Raw genomic sequence first — 15,154 nt, forward strand, 5'->3', positions numbered from 1 at the left:
GCCATTATTGTCAGTGCCCCCCCAACTCCTGTTGACAATTGGATCTTTGAGAATCCCTTCGCCTCTGGATGGAGAGATGTGGATTTACTCCACCTTCTTAAACCTTGACATTCTGCAGAAAAGCTTCTCCTGCGCCAGCTAAAAACAAAGCGCACCCCACTTCTCATCTGATCGTCGCCTGCAGCACCTGCCAAAAGGACTTTTCATAATTTAAACAACAGCGAGACTCGCTGCGACTAAAGTTGTGGTTTGTGCGTCTCCAAACACTGCATTAACACGTCTGCTGTTTGTCTTTCTCGACACAGTGTTTGGAAACACACGTGTCAGCGGAAGATTCCCAGTAGACGGTCGACGTTAGCTCTCCAACCTCCTCACTTGGAAGTACAGTCCCAAAGACGCGGAGAGGAGAACAGACTCCAGTTCTCATTTATCCTCCTGCACTTAGCGGGTCTGAGAGCTCCTATAAATAATGCCGCTCCTGTTTCCTGTAGGTTATCAGTGCGGGAAAATTAGCTTTTAAAATGCGCTTTGAAATCCATTTGGGTGATTGATTGGTGACAGGTCTAATAAATTTTCGCCAGTTCGGAGGAGGCTGGCTGGTGGCCATTCTTTATAGCTGTCATCGAGCCAGACACATTTGATGTGGAGCATGGGTCTCGAGCCAACACTGCTTAATAAAGAATGCTATTTGGACGGACAGTTTGTTGAGATGGAGACAGCGGAGCAGCGTTTCCTCTCCCGCGCTGTGCCGTAAATTTGCAGCTTGTGAAATGGCTGTTGTGCGTTTGTGGTTTTAGAGCTCAGAACAAAAGACACTTCGGGAGGAAGCGAGTGTAAACGGAAGCTTTGACTTGTCATTCTAAGTGAATAGGGACAGTGTTTTTGAATATCATTTAACTGGTGGCTTGTGTCATTGTTGCCATGGGTCAAGTCAAACCCGCTCAGCATGAAGGAGGTGAGTGGGGTGATAACAGGACAGGCAGCAGTGCTAATGGCTACAATTGAAGCAGGAAGTGGAAAGTATATTTAAAACATAACTGTAACTGAAATGACATTTTCATACCTGGAATCAGTTCGGTATCAAGTAGAATTCTGAATAGTTTTTACTAACTCCAGTACTTGACTTTATGGAAACCCATTTCTACCATGCAAAAAACAAAAACAGTGGGAGGGAAAATATTTTTTCCCCTGGTGTGAATGGTTTACTACTAGTCAGTCTAGTCTTGATTTAGGGAAAATCGACGTACATCTTTTTATATTTCCTTAATCTTGGTGTAAGCAGTGCTATTTAGGGGCCGGACTCAGTTTAAAAATAATAATGAGACTTTTATGAATTCATCTCAATGGATCCCATCATCTAATTTGCCACTCGAGGCAGTATGCTGTGATGGAAAAAACAAAAAAACAAAAAAAAACCATCAATAGTCATCATAGCCAGTCTGTTTTTTTTAGATTTTTTAAAATATTTATTTAAGAACAATATATTCAGGAGAGTAGACCCTGGCTGCTTAAAACATATAGTGAACAGACCTGCCCTCTTCAGGACAGTAGATCACAGACACTATTCCCCATCTGAGACATCAACTGAGTCTGTGGTGAAACCGAGGTCCAATGATCCCGAGTCACAGGGACTTCAGGGACTGAGCGATCAGGTGGGCTTCTGTCGGGCACTTTTCCCATCCATCAATCCGGGCACCTGACTTTGTTGTGGCTGTGAGACTTTAAAGACAATCCCACCTCTGGTACTAAGGTTTACGCCTGAAACATGTTTTCTACCTTGATGTGACAAGTGACTTGTGTTGTGCTGGTCCTGAAGTGACCTTGCATTGAGCTGCTGAAGTAGTTAAACCCGGCCAGAACACTGAGCAAAAGAGCTTTGCTCCTCAGGGAGTGTTTGCCCCCTGTTCCAGTCACTTTTGCATATGCATTCAAAGATTCAGAGCGGTGACCACTGGTGAATGACTTGTGGACTTGCCGAGAATATAGGAGGACCCCTGTCAAGTCACCTGAGGTAGCTGCTTCACAAGGAATTGTTTCTGACGATCATGTGTCCAGTTTAATGAGTCAGTGCTTGTGTATTATATACGTATATGTAGGTTAGGGCTAAGGGTCTACTATGTTGCTACTGTATTTCAGGGCTCAGATCATGAACCAAAACAAGGTGTTTTCTTTTCAAACCTGACTCAGTTCAGCGACCCGACCCTCTGCCTGCAGTCCTGCAAACCCTTCTCCGACCACCCAGAGAGAGGAAGTTACTTCACCCCGGCATCTTGGCGCAGCCCAGATCCGGGGCTCGCGCTCACCACATAGTCTAGAATATCACAGGTACAATCCAAACACCGGAATACCACAACGGGATGAAAACCATCTGCACGAGACACGAAACATCGCCGTGTTTGCGGCCGCTCATTAAACAAGTTCCGTTGAGTCCGAGACAAATGAAGTTTTATTGGCTTGAACCAAACCTCTAAATGAGCGACCCTCAGCGAATAAAAGGTATTAGAGGCAGTTAATGCTGTTAAAAGGAAATCTTCAAAGTGGAGGATTTATCCCCCGCTGTCATCTGCTGCCTGTTTGCAGCCCGAATTAGGGGACTTAATCTTCAGCGGTAATCGCCCAGTTGCCTACAGTGGATTTACATTTTTCACGCCGCGTAATCTCACATTTACAATATCATTTACGTGGGCTGCGCCTTTCCACCCACTGGCATCTCTCTTCTCCCCGGTTAAGCTTTGAGGGAGACTGACAGGGGACAAGCTCAAAGCGCCGGGTTTTTTGCTTTGTATACGTTTGTGCATAACGTACACTCTCTCTCTCTCTCGCTCACACACACACGCGCTCGTGTTTGATTGATACGGCACCGAAACTGAGCCCTTGTTGCTGTCAGAGCCCAGCTAAATCTCCCCCCGCACCCTGGTTTTTGACATTTGTAGATATTATATTGGTGGAGCTGGGAGGTTGTATTTTGTCATGTGATCCCTGGTAACACTTTAATCTGTTTAGGCTGCTTCAATTCTGCGGCAGGAGAGAAACACTACAGTGATACGGGAGGCTGCTCACCAAGCCGTGACAACAATGTACACACTCAGAAAAACGGTTTTCCCTGTGAAGCCTCCATTTGTTTTTTTTCTGGTTTGGACTTGCGAGGTTTGTCTCAGTTTTGGGTAGTGACGCATGTTAATGACTTATTGTAGTCCAACTCTTTCAACAAGAATTTTGAGATATGAAAAAGTCCAGTGAGAACAGGTGAAACATGTATATAAGCTCTCTCTCCCTCTACACCTAAAGGCCCATTTATGCTTGACATTACGTTTGGATCCTGATCTGGACAGCACCGTTTGTCTGTGCTCTGCCCTCATTTTAATCCGTATTTCAGTACGTTTGCACAAAGCTTACGGATATGGGCCCAATGGATCAGTTCCACCATAAACCGTGGGGGGCATTGTTGCTGTTTACTACCCAGTACGTAGCTGAGAATAGCTCGTACTCAAAAGGACAGGTACATATGTAAAGGGAGCATTAATAGATTTTAACACATCGTCACCTCAAAATGACAAGCTGTGACCGTAATCCAGAACAGAAATACATTGAACTTTATTTCGTTACATATGTTTTAAAGAAAAATACAGTTTAAACCTCACATATGCAAAAGGCACCTCAAATTCATCGTAGTTCAAGAATGAAGAATCAAAGCAGGTCTTTGTTTTTCTGTTCCCCCCTTTTATTTCCCTTCATTTTATTGGTTCCAATTTCTTTTTGATTTATTTCAATGCATGAAGATGAAGATGACATTTGTTGGTATATGATGTCACTCATACTGTGAACTTGATCTCTTTAGTCTGAACGTTCTGAACTTGAATCTTTTGCTCACATTGTTAGCCACGTGGAGTGACGCCATCACAGAGTGATGTAACGTTACACCTGTTTCATGGAGGGGGAAAAAACAAAGTACATTAAATGCACATTCAATCCTCTGATAAGAAAAAAAATCGCCAGACTTTTATTTTTTTTGTAATGTAAATGTTTTTTTGTGTAATAATTGAGTACAACAGTGACCGTGGCTTCATCCAGCAACAACTATTGGGCATGTTTTAATAGTATTTGTCACCATGAGAACAGCAGTGTCAGTGGCGATAAGCTATTTGATTTTCAAAACCATTCCAGTACCAAGAGACACTGTAATTATTATCATTGCCATGTTCTTCTTACCCCAAATAGCAGAAAGAAGAGCTCATCACAACATGTCCTCATGAACAAAACAGCTGCAAACGTTTGTTAGCACAGTTAGCTGTGTATGCTAATCCAGCTATGTTACAAACATGACTATGCTGTTGGCAAATATGTGAGGTCCTTCATGTCCTTTTTCAATGTTTTTAATACCATCATACTGCAATACAGCATCTTAATTTTGTACAGTGTTTCAGTCACTTGTTTAAAATCGACTACACACTTAACATTTAAGGCTAAATGGAATGATTCGCTTGTTGTGGGGTTGAAACATTTCAAGTTATTTCACCCAGCTGTGGAAGTAAAGGGACACCTCCTCTGCTAGCGCCGCGCCAGCTAGCTGTGTTGGACCAGCGGCAATTACGGACCCGACACCATCACTGGCGTTTAATGTTTCACATTAACTGTGCGCCGTAAAATTACCCAGGGTCCTCTCTAATGTTGGAATAATCATTTACAAAGATGGTTACCACATGCTGGATGTGTTTTCTTCCCCCCCCCCCACCTCACACACACACTTTTACGACCCTAATTCAGCGTTATTAATAATGAATAAAAACGCAATTTTCTGTCAGCTGGCTCCAGGGCACTGGGAATCATTTCGATGAATATTTCAGCACATTATTTTAATCATGAAGTCAAATGTGGAGGGCTGGTGGTGGGGGGCTGTTTTATGGGCTCATGCTTCAACCTGCCCCCCGGTCCCCGATCATTAAACCCCATGCTGCCTGCGTCCTACCTTTGATTTACAGGACTTGTTACGAACACCGTCGCCATTTATTCTTCTAATTCCATTCTGAATTTCTTCATGGAGGGTTGGGATTTATGTGCTCAGCAGCAGCGGCTGCCCCCTGCTGTTCGGGAGTCCTGAGAGGACCCGAAACGCTGTCACATATCTGGTCCTGGCCGAGATGGCTAACCTGCCCGTGCTCTGGTCTGCAGGCATCAGCATGACTTCTGGCGTCTGGACTACTGGGAGGATGATCTCCGTCGCAGGAGGAGGTTCATCAGGAATCCTTTTGGCTCCACCCACTTGGACGTCATGTGCAAAACGCTGCAAGATTACGGTGAGTTTGTGATGGAATGCTGCTTTCAAGTGAACCTTTTATGGTCCTCTTGGAGGACTGAGACTTTATTTAAGGGAACTTAAAGTGCAACATAAAATATAATATAATTATAATAATATAATATAATATAATTCACCTGGATAGAAATACAATAAACTCCTGGTTATAGACTGCACTGGAATATTAGCTGCACCCATTAAATTTAAGATGGAAAGTTGATCTTGTTCATACATAAACCACACTGGTCTGTAAACCAGGTGCAGTGGTGCTGTCTGCGCCGTAGAAAGGTCAGTGGTACAGTCCTCAGCAGAGTCTCTTCCTCTGCATCAGACTACTCCACTTCGTCTGAGAAGCAAAGAGGAGAGATGTTAGGAGACATTTCATCACAGTTTTTATTTTGTAGTCTATATTTCGCCTCATTTTTATTGGTTCCATGACATATTTAGTTATACTCTTTTTATCATGTCTTGTCTCATTCTCCTCACATGATAAGTTTGTGGATGAATATATTTTGTGGCCTGGCCTCCTTCACTTTGTCTCCAAACTCCTCTACAAGTGTGAGCTGTGAGCTAGTATGTTCTCTTCAATCCTAATGCTCTCATCACCGTGAACCACCCATCCTGCACTCTCTTCTTCACTTTCCTTAAACTCTCATGATGAAACCAGTCAACCTGCTTCACCACAAAACACTGTTGTCTCACTGAGCTCTGTCCTTGAGTTTGAAGTTCCTCTCTATGAGTTTCTCTGGTTACAGAGTTACCACTGGAAACTGTGGTGGCAGTGTTGCTGTTACTACCCGATCCGTAGCTCTATTGAGACGCGAAGAAAATATAACAATGGTAGAATCCTCCGTCCTCCAGTCGCGATATACTGCATTTAACAGCCTCACTGGCCACCGCCTCCTACAATGTTGCCTTTGTTTCCTCTTTTGTGAAATGCTACTGTACATCAACACTCAGTCACTATCTTTGCTTTGGAGTTTGTCGTCGTCATAAACTTTTGATACTGGGCTGCTCCCCCTGGTGGATATATTGGTGAACAGCAGAAGAATGCATGGAAGCATGTGATCAGTAGCATCATTTGAAGCAGTCGGGTACAATATTGTACGCAAGGTGATGGAAGAAAGGCTGTGAAGATCTTTGCCTTCAATGTTAAAAAGTCATAGTGACGTAGCTTTAGCCACATGTCATCATCCGCTCGCTCATTTTTCCTGTGGCCGTAGATACGATGAGGCAGGTATGAGTTCGACATAATAAGAGAGGATTCAGCAGAGGTGATGGTCGGGAAAGAGAAGCGCAGTCGCTTCTGCGTGCACCTTACAAGGCAGTGAAATAAAACCCATCATCACCAGACATGAAACATAAATCCAGCTCTCCATGAAGAAGTCGCTCCACTTCTCTTGAATTAAAGGTTTCATATTTGCTGCTCCTGCAAATTGAACATGACAATTCACTTTTATTGCCCTTTCTACTTCCATCATAACACGGACCTGGGAACAAATTAGAGCACTGGCTTTATAGTTTTCTTTTCTCTGCCCCCCCCACCCTCGTTTCCCACCACCTTGTGTCAATTCCCTGATATGTCATGCAACACCGACTTTTAAGGGAACGCTGCCCAGTGCTATTAAATTCCCCTTTGTCCCGATGCAAATCAAAACCAGACCGTGTGTTTTAAAAGGCCGGCGGAACCTTTTTTTCCTCTTTCTTTGAGGGTTGGGGGTTACATTGTTCGTGATGCGGACGTGTTGGGCAGGTGACCCACTGATGCCAGGAATGACAAGATGTTTGTTTACAGCGTTATTTGTTATTCGGTTCTTGAGTCACAGCACACTGTGTTGGAGGCGTTTTGTTAGGTCCTGCAGGGATTGGCTGGAGACAAGAAATCCCGCCCCCCGACTTGATGTTGCAGCGTGGGAATCTCTTTTCCAGTGTAGAGTGAAGCAAACTTGAATTCTCCTTTAGACTCATGTACACGCCGACGACAACACCACACCTTCACAAACTATTTTTTTGATGACTTCTTTCTTTTAGCGGTGAAAAAATGTATATATTTCAATGTATTCTTTTTACATATTACTGATCAAAACAGGGAATAAATAGTAGAAACAAACATAAGCATTAAAAATAGAAGCTAAAAAAAACACAGCATGTAAGAATACTTATAAACAAATAATGTTTGAAAAATATACAGTATGTGCACAGTCAAATATTTTAAGGCAAAGAAGATCTAAATTGAGAAGATTATTTGAAGCGGAAAGCACTATTGTATTTATTTATTTTAATAAAAAAGTGTATTTTTAACACCCACTAAGTGAGAATTAAATATCTGATATATGAGATATGTGAAAAAAAAATTCAATATGATGCTGAGGTACTTTATTATCAAAACAAAACCATACCAGTTCAATGCAAATAATAAATAAACGTCATTCATATATTTTTTTAAAAGGCATCACCAAGAAAAAGTGCCTCATGTTATTTTCTTAACGTGAGTTAAATACAGACTTGTTTAACTCATATTAAAATCAATTACAATGCATATTAAAGTATGGAATAAAAACATATTCATCAATGATATTTAAGGACATTTAAGTACTAAAACTTTAAATGTATGTACAATTTATCAGATTAGAAGAATATGTCAGTTTCATTGTTTCTCACTGGCTCAGGATCAGGTCACATGTCGGGCCCACCTTGCCTACATGTGAATATAGATACACACCTAAGCTTCACATTCTGGCGTAACACATCGACTATAGATCATCACGGGTGGTTGTATCTTTGTCTTTGTGGGGACCTCTCATTGCCATCACCCTTTCCCCAGCCTCTCCCCCTACAGCTAACCATCCAAACCCTTAACCAGGACCTTGAACCAAAGTGAAACCCAGCTATAATGACCCAGTTATTTTGAAGTTGTAATCCTCAAAGTGATGCTTGGAATTGTGGGGTGCAGCCAAGTGTGTCCACACACACTGGCGATACACTAGGAGCATCACACCTACACGCTGACATCATAATTCCGTGAGTTCCACAGTGTTGAAGAGCGAGTTGAGAGTTCACCTGTCTCGCCGTAAGTCATCGGACACACGCTGCCGGCCCACGTTGCTGCATGACATGGCACACGTCTGTGTGGGGGGACAGAAGCGCGTCCGTGTGAGTTCACGCTGTCATCTGGCTTCTCTTAGTTTGTGCCGCTGCGGCTTTGAGGCGATCATCAGCGCTCAGCGAGAAAACAACAACACATGGCAGCTGGCAACTGCTGCGGCGGCTGCAGGTGGTCCATATTATTGCTCATGCCATAATTACACCGTCTGCTCCGAATGGGCTTCTTTCTTTTAACGCTGATGTGAGGGGGGGTTCTCTTCTCATGTGACGACTTTTCACTGACACGTGTCATGAGCTGCAGAGCTGAGATGAGATCTTTACACACAGGATTCAACAGCAATAATCACTGTGATGTGTGTTTGTCGACGTTTGACCGGAATAAATCATAAAAGTCTCCGAGCTTCTTTATCCTCCTGAGCTTGTTAAAGAGTCTGTGCCTCCAGGAGGCGGCGATGTTGCCATCAGATAGTTCTGCGAGGCGCTGCAATTTTGTGCAGTCGCCACGACTTTCCCGCCAATTCCACCCATCACTTTAGTCACCTTTCGCCCACTCCTCTATACGGCATCATATCCCCTCCCTCCTTGTTGAGATGAAGTCATGTGCAACGCCAAACGCTCACATTTGCCCACAAATATTGGCGCCAAGGGTCGCGATTCGGACGTGAAGGATCCTGAGTCCATTCATAAATGTCCAAATTCCCATGATTAAAATGAAGAATAGACAGAACTAAAAAGCAGAACTCACTAGTGCGGCACACCGTCCTCTGAACACAAAAACAAACATGGCCGATGGCGAGATCCATCTCTCTCCAGGCTATTTTTGACATCCCGACCCTGTGGAACATATCAGCAGTCATGGTTTTAATCTGCTGTATTAATGAACAAGTCCAGTCTCACACACGAAAACATTCCCCACCTTTAGCTCTCAGACTCCGCCCATCCAAACGTCTCCGCCCTTGTGAGGAGCTGCGTAACCAAACAAGGGGTGCACACTACACAGTGTCAGACTGGAAACTACTCACGGAACATCATCACGATAAAGGACTGTTTTATCATAATTTTTTTATTTAGCATGTACATTTATTTTTCTATTTATTTGGCGTGTTCTTGGCACTTGAAATACAGTGGTACCTCGGTTTTCGAACGTCCCGGACTTCGAACTAAAATTTTGAGATTTTTTTGCTTTGGATTTCGAACGAAAATCCAGAACTCGAACGCCCCCTACTGGAGTAAAGTGCAATGTTTCTATCGACACAGCATCACACTTGATCTTAGACATACAGACATTAAAAACTGACCACTAACTGTACACACCAGAACAATGTTGCTCAGTTGGATGCTGTGAATCCTTACTCACTGCCCTCAGATCCCTACTGACCAGCACTGGTGGACACACAAACACCACACTCTTGACTTCCACACATACACTCAGATATTGGCGCACACCAACGCTGACATGCTTGTCAACACCGCGGGCTACACACACACACACCTAAACAGCTGCACACACAGGCTTGCTCTCACACCTAGACAGACACGCTGAGACTCTCTGCCGGGCAGCAAACACTCACACCTTCAAAGCGCGAATCCTTTTGTCTTGGATGGAGACGCCTTGGCAGATTTCACTGAACGCAATGACAGCGACTATTTATAAATGAATTCTCACCCTTAATGACTGGGGTTTTAAAATAGCTGCGCATCAGCAGGTTACTCCGGTGCAGAGGCTGAGAGGCAAACATCCCACTCCTGTGGCGCGCAGACTTCTCTCGGGTTTGACAGCGACTGCGCTCAACATTTTATTAGTTTGCTGTTGCAGACGCACCGGGGACCCGGCTCAAAGCCGCTTGTTTGACTTTGCCCCGGAGAGTCATTATTGAAGCGTTCAAATCCTCAGATATGGGAGAAACAGTAGGTCGTCTAAATTGAAAGCTCTGTTTGGGCTCTGACAGCAGGATGTGACAACGCACAGTCACGCACGCGGCTGTGTGTTTGATGAGGGCAGACACACACGGTCGGGCTCACTGTAGACGTCAGTTTCATCAGCTCCAATAGAGCAGCGTGGCTTTCACAAAGAGCCTCTCAGAGGGAGAGTTATTTTGACAGTGTTAGAAAGTCATTTTAGGAAGGGAAAATAATGACCAAAAAACAGTGCTGGATGAGGGATGATGGCACTCGGTGGGAGGAGGGGAGCCGAGTGTGGAGCAGAGCTTGTGTCGCCCTCTGGGTTTGCACCATCCTCCTGGTGTTGAGCGGCAAAGGAGAAAGAGTAGAGGCCTTAGCACAGACCCCTGCGGCACCCCTGAGGGAGGAGGAGCCGGTCAAGAGCCTCTCAAGGTCCCGGAGATTCGTAGCTTGCAGTGACTCGAAAACTGGGTCTCAAGCGATTTAGACATAACTACTGATCCGTAACTGTCTTAAACTCATCCTGAACTTTTTATCACCCAAAATAGTGTTCTTTTTTAGATCATTTGTAATCTTGTGCATTAGCATGTTAGCATTATCGCCTCCAAAGTTTCACACCACTGTCTTGACTAAGTAGCACAAATGCAGGATTCACTATATCACAGGGTTATATACAAAAGTATTCCAAGTACTTCCTGTGTGGTAGCTTTTTCAGACTCACGCAAATGTAGTGATCCAGCGATTCAAATCAAGGCTACTAGAGGAGAAATTCAATTTCATTGAGAGTTTCTACTATTTAGAATTCCAGAATATTAGTTGACATTAATTTATTTTTATTTTTTTCCAAGCGAGAAACATTTTTATTGGCTTATTTCAGAGTAGCCACTGAGCATTCTTCGTCTATGACATCTAATAGACGTCCTAAGTCGGTCCATCAGTGGTCTAAAAATGGACGTTTTTTTTGCCGTCTAAGTTCAGACTGGCTGATCATTGACTGTTAAAAAAGTTTTAATGCAATGTATGGTCATCATTTATACAACTTATAGTTTTATCTAATATTTAATAATGAGTGGATTAAGTTCCATAGAGGCTAAAATATAGACCAATTTTGGTCTAAACTCATTTCTGCTGTGTGGTGAGCTGCTGAGGTCCAACATGGTTCCTTCTCCTGGGACAAGTCAGTCAAGACTCGCTCAAATGTCAGGGACTCCAAGAGTGTGACCCACTTTGTGTCTTGCCACCAAAGTCGTACAGACTCGACTGGTTTCAGGGGAGTGATTCAGTGAATGGCTAGCGTCCGTGAATCGATGACTTGACTCCCCTAGTTATGATTTCCGAGCTCCAGTGAATGACGGGATTGGACCCTCACGTCCGTGTCAATCCAAGTTTCAGCGGCCTGGACGTGAAAAATGGGCTACACCTTCAGATTAGCATCACCTCGGCCATCGATTTGGTGTGCGAGCGCGTGAGCGCGTGTGATGGGAGGTTAAACTCTGCTTCATTGTCTATTAGCGTCGTTGACAGCTTAGCCAGCACTTCCTGTCTCTGCCCTCGGCCTGTAATAACCCGCTCTTGTTACCAGCACTTCGCTCCGGCGTTAAGAGTATATTGTTCGGTGATTGGACCTGGGCAAGCATGAAATGGAAGTCGCGTTAATATTGATCCAAGTGCTTAACGGGGTGTTTTACCTCGGGGTGTCCTTGCTGCTTGGGTCCAGGTGAGCGGCTGTTCCCCGAGCGGACGGCTTTCACTCACTGCTTCACCAGAGAAATGAGCGAAAACATCCCGCAGTGTCTGTGTTTTCCTGAGCGCCGGTGCCGTGCCAGCTGGGTGACCCGGCTCCGGTCACAGCTGGCACGTCTCTGTCAGCCCCGCTGAGGTCACCCAGAAGGCTTCAGAACTGTATAATCGCTGCAACCTGAGACAAGTTGAACGCTGACTGGAGGTGTCTTCTGGCTCCATTTCTGACTAGAACGCACCTCTGATGTTCCTCACGGGCTGTTTAAGCTGCAGTAGCTCCCCGTGTTGTTCATCGCACCGGCCTGTTGTGCGCCGCCTTTTGTTCATGGCTTCATTTCCGCTGTGAAAATATACACTTAGGTGGCGTGGGTGTTTGGAGCAGCCAGGAAACAGGCAGCACATTCTGTTCTTGTTGAAGCACCGTCGCTGTTTGCAGTCTGCGTGTGGAAATCAGCGTGGTTTATTTGCTCTAGTGGGCGCTGGGCACACTTGCCAATCACAACAGCCGCACGTCTGCAGGCTTCCCCTCATTTGCTTCTGCATAATGAGCCTTTGCAGAATTACAGTCTTCAGTTACACTCGCTGCCTTTGATCTGCTGACCACAGGCCGACTTTTGCCTCTGACGCTGCGCAGTCCGTTCCCGCAACTTCATCCCCCCCACAGCTGATGTGCTCCAGAGACAGAGCAGGAGGTGGTTGTGAGTTTTGCGTGTGTGTGTGCGCTTGTTTCTGCGTTGACAGCAGTCAAATGTGACCTCCGCACGTCGCGGTACCTGCTCCTCAGGGGAGAGAGAGGAGAGAGTTAAGGAGCGCCGTGGAAGGAAGAGTGTCAGGCAGGTGTCAGCCACCTTCCATTTCTTCCTCCCAGCCAATTCCTCCTCTTCCAATATGAGACAACGCCGCCTGAACCTTCATGTGTGGCAGGCAGGCCCATGTTTCAGATCCCAGCTGATGAATATGTTTTGAGGCCTCTTTGTTTTCTTTCTTTCCGCGGCATGTATGAACACATCGGATGTAGCAGCGGCGTAGGCAGCCTCCTAATTGTGCTGTCTGTTCCCTCCCGCTCTTGTCACGTCTCCAAAAGCAGCCAGCGATATCTCTAATCGACTGCGAGCTCCACGTGCCGCCCCTCTTGGTCTTTCAAGATGCAGATAGTGTCTCGCTGTTTGACCTTGTCTGGATATAAAAGCCGAAAGCCCTGTGATGTTCAGCGCCTGTGAATGTATTCAGCGGGCGGATATGTACTGTGACATGCTTTATTATGCTGTGGCGACACGCTGCAGAGCAGCTCACATTCTGCATGAAAAGAAAAAGTCACTGTTAATGTGGCGTCAATTCGTGTCGCTGAAATATTAACAAAATATATTAAGCTGATGTGGCGGATTCTTTCTGAACCTTCTGACTTACTCGGATTGTTTTTAACCGTCTGTTTTTTGGGGGCGAAATTGTGCGATAGGTTGAGGTTGTGTCGAATGGTCTTGAATTTTGGAGGTGATTTTTGGCATGTCTGTGTGTGTGAGATTGTCTATACCAGACCTGGACAAAGCGCGGCCCAGGAGCCATATGCGGCCCGATGCCTGTGTTTTCGTGGCTCGATCGACGTCTGACCAAAACTATAAATAACATGTCCTATTTTTTCTGCCTTTTTTTGTTCTTCAGCAGTAAATGTAGTATGTTCTTATTTCAACATTAATATTTTCTTCTTTTCATTGGCCATTTTTGTGTTTTTCATGTGCCTCAAATTGCATTGAAGGAATATTGGAGGAAATAAATTGCCTCTTTATCTTGAATATCTGATCCATAGCTGTATTATATTTAAATAAAGTGCTTATAAAATGAAATATTTCAATAGGTTTCATGGCATATCGATATTTTTTCATATTATTGATATTTTTCCATCATGTTTTGTAGTCATCGCTGTCTTTCTTTTGGCATAGTGGCCCCACACAACTGTTACAGATTCCAATGTGGCCCTTTAATTTTGAAATGTCATTGCCCACCTCTGGTCTATACGTTGAACCTGCCCTCAGTCCAGGGTGTCCTCCTCCTCTCACCTTATGTACCTGGGACAGACTGCAGCAGACTGCAAATAAGTGGTGGATATTTATGAATGATAAATGACTTAACTATGAATATAATCTCATAATCTCTCGGTTACATCCAGTACCCCCCAAGATATTGGAAAATCTACAAAACAGTAACCGTGTATTTATAGTTTTCATGTATTGTATATCATCATATATCATGTGTTTAAGCTTTTTAAAAATCCTCCCTATATCCTTTAACACAGTAGGATGTTCCAGCGTCTCTAAGATACCGAACATGGTTGGCCAATAGTGTGTCACATCCATGGCCTGTATACATGTAATATAATCTGTAGGCCATAGAATCCCCTGATAGAAAAAAAAAAAAAACTCTACGGATAAATTTACACGCACCTATAGGAAAAGAAAATACTCAAAAACATCAACAATGTTGCATTTTTGTCATGTAGCAGTTTGCTTGTTTTAGCTAATGACCATGTGTAAATTAGCATGGTCTAAACAAGGAGACTCTAAAACATGGTTTTTCAACTTGTGTCAAAGCACAAAAAGAGAATCAAATACATTCAAGTTTTGACGTCAGCTTTGTTTAATTAGACGAGGTGACTATGTTATGTACAACACAAGTGTCAACTGTTGCTGCACATTTTGGGATTTGATCAGCGGAAGCCAGTGGCGTATGTCATCGGCCATTTTTAATGACATCATGGGCTTCATGGGGTCTGCAGGCCTTGGGTTTGAGAAACCCACTTCCCTCTTTCCTGGTCACTTCCTGGTTCATGGTAGTGTTGTAGTCCAGACCACAACACCCGAGACCAAGACAGTATCGAGACTGGAGAGTATAGAGACCAAGGCATTGAAACCAAGTTATTTGGAGGTCAAGACTGAGAAGAGACCAAGTCACAGAAGGAGCCTCGACGTGATCCAGGCACATGTTGGTTCACCAACCAGGGGTCAGCTGAAGCAAGCATCTTCTTTTGGGCATTAACACGGAAACAAGATACTGGCTCGAAAGATTGTGTGCAGTCTAACATTGCTACTTCAGGTAGCTCTGACAGTTAAAGGATTTTTT

The 15,154-nt window shown here is 44.3% G+C and overlaps 1 protein-coding gene across 8 annotated transcripts in view; it reads left to right on the top strand.

Moving 5' to 3' along the window:
• Positions 1-15,154, top strand: part of nbeab (neurobeachin b) — a 223,080-nt gene that overhangs the window by 139,363 nt on the left and 68,563 nt on the right. For 5 of the 8 annotated variants that reach the window (XM_053872361.1, XM_053872359.1, XM_053872362.1 and 2 more), the window contains one exon: positions 5,170-5,294. In XM_053872361.1, the coding sequence (XP_053728336.1) occupies positions 5,170-5,294 (125 nt within the window). Of the gene's footprint in view, positions 1-5,169; positions 5,295-12,600; positions 12,739-15,044; positions 15,128-15,154 lie in introns of those variants that run through there. The other 3 variants (XM_053872366.1, XM_053872365.1, XM_053872367.1) reach the window with 3 other exon arrangements.

Source organism: Synchiropus splendidus, chromosome 8, assembly GCF_027744825.2.
Source record: "Synchiropus splendidus isolate RoL2022-P1 chromosome 8, RoL_Sspl_1.0, whole genome shotgun sequence".
NCBI classification, from domain to species: domain Eukaryota; kingdom Metazoa; phylum Chordata; class Actinopteri; order Syngnathiformes; family Callionymidae; genus Synchiropus; species Synchiropus splendidus.